Here is a 4310-nt window from a genome sequence, read left to right as displayed (position 1 = left end):
CATGTTCAGCTTCTCCTCCCCCAGCACCCCATTTGTCTCCAAACCATCCCCAGGAACCCAGCTGAGCAGTTTCATTTCAAGTGCCTGACGCTTCTGGTAAATGAACATAAATTGGGCCTCAGTTCTGCCTCAATTAGAGCACACAAGAGCGAGTTAATTAGGCTGACGAGTGAGGGGTCAGGCTCTGCCCCGGGGACTGGCAGCATCCTCCCTGCTGGGACACGGCTGCAGTCATGGACACGGTCATGTACAGGGTGGTTTCACCCCTCTGCCTTTGTCTCACACCACAGGGGACACCACCAGTGCCCAGAGTATCACTGGGATTTTTTTTTTCCCTGGATAAATTTAACCAGATCGACCCTTTCACCTGGATCATCGCCCAGCTCCGGTGAGCGATGCAGGGTCAGTGGTTGCTCCCATTATCCCCAGCTTCTCCTTGCTGCAGGTCCACTGGAGCTGTGGACACTTTGCTTTCTGGCTTCTCTCTGTCCTTTGGCTGTACACAGACCTGGTTTCCATCCACATCCCGAGCACGTGGCAGCAGCTGTTGTTTTTTGGGAGCATAATAAAGAGAGAAGTGGAAGGCATGACCATCCCTGGGGTGGGAGCTGCTCGTATTGATCCTTTTATAGCCCCACGTGAGCTGTTGCCTGTCCAAGAGAAAGCACCTGCACTCACTTAGCAGCTTTCTTGGGCACCCATCCAGCACTCCAGGACCTCCCTTTTCCTGGCCTGGGTTTGCCCCCAGCCTTTGCCTGACCTCCATGCCCATTGCCAGCCCTAAGCTTCATTTTCAGCCATGAACCATCTGTGGACCATAAACAAGTGGAGTGGGATGATCCCCTGATCACAGAATCACAGAATGGTCAGGGTGGGAAGAGACCTCTGGAGAACATCTAACCCAACCCCTCTGCCAAAGCAGGTCCACCTAGATCAAGCTGCACAGGACTGCATCCAGGCAGGTCTTGAATATCTCTAGAGGAGATGTTGAGCAAAGCATCCATGGGATGCTCTCTGCATCCCAACCCCGAGGACGTTGCCTGAGTGAGTACAAGGGGATCAAACCCCACCAGGATGGAGGTCCCAACTAGACCCCCCCCTCAACCTGAGTTGTAACACGGATCCTACAGGGAATGAAGAGTCATCACAGGAGACTGAATCAAGAAGACGCTTTAATCAGATTTATCAGACAGATCTGGATCTCCAAATAAATAGATTTATCAAAAAAAAGAACAAAACAAGAAACCAGGGATAAATACACGTACCAAAACAACCTGAAAATCTCCCAAAGCTATTTCCAGACAGGGGGAGAGCGATGCTGCTGCCCACCCTCCTCCCCACACTGCAGAAATGGTCCTGTTTGCCCTTTGGGACATGTCCCTCCTGTGAATACAGCCCAGTAGATATTATGTAGGATAAATATCAATATAGAGCATAATAACATGCTTAGTAGCGACCTTAGTGCAGCTTTCAGGGTCTCAGATTCTATCAGCAGATGGGTCACCCCCAAACAACTACATCTTCAAGTGACCTGCAAAGAAAGGAAAAGAATTCTTCCCAGCTGAAACATGAGAAAAAGAGACGACAAGATTTTTCATGAAATTCAACCAAATTTGAATTTGATCAACAAACCCCCTTTGCAGATCACTGGGGCTCCAAGAAAAGAAATAAGGATGATTTTTCTTTCCTTGCAGGACATCTTGATGCCAGGGATTGGTAAAAAAAACATGGTCATGTTCTGCTTTGTTGCTAGCTCCTGATGTTCTTCAGAAACGCTGAGGTGTCAGGGATGTTGCCCAAGGAAGCTGTGGCTGCTCCTCCCTGGAGGTGTTGAAGGCCAGGTTGGATGAGGCTTTGAGCAACGTGGTCTAGTGGAAGGTGTCCCTGCTGCTGGCAGGGGGGTTGGAACTGGATGAGCTTTAAGGTCCCTTCCAATCCAAACCATTCTATGATTCTATGTATCCCACCTCTTGACGTCGCACCAGGTCTCACATCTCCACCATCTCTCCCTCTTCTCAGCATCTTGGGTAGCAGGAGGTGATGGTCGGCCTCGCGTTCTCCTGCTGGAGAGAGGCACCTCCACGGCTGTGGCTTCATGGTGGTTGAAGTTGGGTTTGTTTGCTGGAGTTTCTGTAATTTACACTAGTGTATCTTTTATTGCTGTGCCAGTCTAATTAATAATGCCATTAATTGTTTTCCATATATAGGTGTATGTGTGTATGTGTGTGTGTGTGTAGATAAATCAATAGCTAGGTTACAGTTTTGGGGTTGTTTTTTTTTTCTTTACAAGTTCTTTGTTTCTTTCTCTGGGCTCTCTGTCATCTTCAACTCTGATGTCTGGGCTTGGAAAATGTTCCAGTGACCTGGATGAGAAGAGATGGATGCTCATTAGCAACAACTCTTGGAGGAGGAAAATACAATTTATGCCATGTGTAGCACCCTCCACAGTGGAGGAGCCCGTGCTGGGAGAGAGGTGGGGAGACAGGTCTACCCACAACACTGGCCATGGCCAGAGCAGCTCATCAGTGGTCCCATAAGTACAGAATCCCAGAATTGCCTGGATTGGAAAAGCCCTTCAAGATCATCAAGTCCAACCATGAACCCAACACTGACAAGTCCCCAACTAACCCATGTCCCTCAGCACTGTGTCTACACGACTGTTCAATCCCTCCAGGGATGGGGACTCCACCACTGCCCTGGGCAACCCCTTCCAATGCCTCAGAACCCTTGCAGCAAAGAAATTCTTCCTCACATCCCATCTCAACTGCCCTGGCCACAACTTCAGCCCATTTCCTCTTGTCCTGTCCCTTGGTCCTTGGTTGGACAGACCCACCCCCCCCTCTCTCCACCCTCCTCCAAGGGACTTGCACAGAGCCACAAGGTCTCCCCTCAGCCTCCTTTTCTCCAGGCTCAACACCCCCAGCTCCCTCAGCCACAAGGGAACTCAGCACACTTGTGCTCCAGACCCTTCCCCAGCTCCGTTGCCCTTCTCTGGACACGCTCCAGCACCTCCATGTCCTTCTTGGACTCAGGGGCCCAACACTGAACCCAGCACTCCAGCTGTGGCCTCACCAAACCCAGTCTTTGGACTTTGCCATCTTGCAATTAAGATGGTATTTGGGATCAAGAGGGGCTCTCTATAGCTCCTGCAATGCAATTAACAGCACAGTCAATGGTATTTCCAACGTTCCAGCAAAACCAGGACACCTGGAAACCACTTGCACACTGTCAAAAGAAAAGGAGCTCAGCTTGAAACAGGAAGAAATCCCCTCTCTGCCTCCTCAAAGGATGCTTTAACATGACCAGGTTCTCCTCAGCGTGTCTAGGATTTGGGTTCCTTGCTTCTCAGGGGGAAGAAGCATTTTGCTTGTCCTCTGACTCATCACCAGAAAGCCTAAATTCACATTTTGTGGGCCAGGGTGAGGTATGTTCCTCTCCTCCCTTCTATCAGCCCCATTTCTTTGGGGTGGGTTGCTCAAAACCCCCACATCTATACTTATTTATCTGCTGCTGCCCCAGCCTGAGCTCTTCAGGCAAGGCTTTGCAACCACCTATGGTTGGGGAAGATCCTGCTGCAGATGGAGAAGAAACCCCCACCCCAAGATCCCACCACAGCCTCACCAGTGAGCTGCAGACCTCCTGCCAAGCATGTGCACATGGGAGAGAGCTGGGAAACACCCCAAAAATGAGCACAAAGCACCTCAACCCTTCTCCTTGCTGCCTCAAAACACCAACACCCTCATTCTTGCAGGAGGTGGCTGGAGGTGCTTTCCCTCTAGGTGGTCACTTCCCCCATAATCCCAGCAAGGATTATGCAGCCCTAACATCGTCATCCCCAAGTGGAACATATTTTCTAGCTGAATTAATCTCCTGTTATGAAGAAATCACTGGCCAGTGCTTTCCTAGAACTTGCAGCAACGGCAGAGGGCTGGTTTCACAACAGGGTTATTTGTCAGGGGAAACTGAGGCAAGAAGAAGGAGGCACATGCCAGAGACCCCACCAGGATATGAAGCCCAACCTGGGAGCAGGGATTTGAAAATCCCCCAGGATTTGGTCACAAGATGTTGTCTTGAATGGATTGGAGGTGAAAACAAATCTCCACCCTCTCCAGGGTACTGGGTGTACTGGTATGCACTGGGCAGCAGAGCCATTCCCAGTTGACCTGATGACCTGTGGGTGCTGGACAATATAGAACTGGCTCTGATTTGATCCTAACCCATTAAATTTGAATCCAGCCCAGGAGAAGAGGCAGCCAGAGGGAAATAGCATGGCAGTTTCACTCCGTGCAGGCACTCTCGGCATGTGTACT

The 4310-nt window shown here is 50.2% G+C and overlaps 1 protein-coding gene across 1 annotated transcript in view; it reads right to left on the bottom strand.

The window, feature by feature from the left end:
* Positions 1-2283: 2283 nt before the first annotated feature.
* Positions 2284-4310, bottom strand: part of CHRDL2 (chordin like 2) — a gene marked incomplete at its 5' end in the record, with an annotated part of 20418 nt that continues 18391 nt past the window's right edge. Inside the window, 1 exon segment of the mRNA XM_010166277.2 lies at positions 2284-2363. Coding sequence (XP_010164579.2) covers positions 2284-2363 — 80 coding nt within the window.

This window comes from Antrostomus carolinensis, unplaced genomic scaffold, assembly GCF_000700745.2.
Source record: "Antrostomus carolinensis isolate BGI_N321 unplaced genomic scaffold, ASM70074v2 scaffold6334, whole genome shotgun sequence".
Lineage (NCBI taxonomy): Eukaryota > Metazoa > Chordata > Aves > Caprimulgiformes > Caprimulgidae > Antrostomus > Antrostomus carolinensis.
Note: the sequence above shows the minus strand (reverse complement) of the source record. Positions and strands in the feature narration are given on the sequence as shown.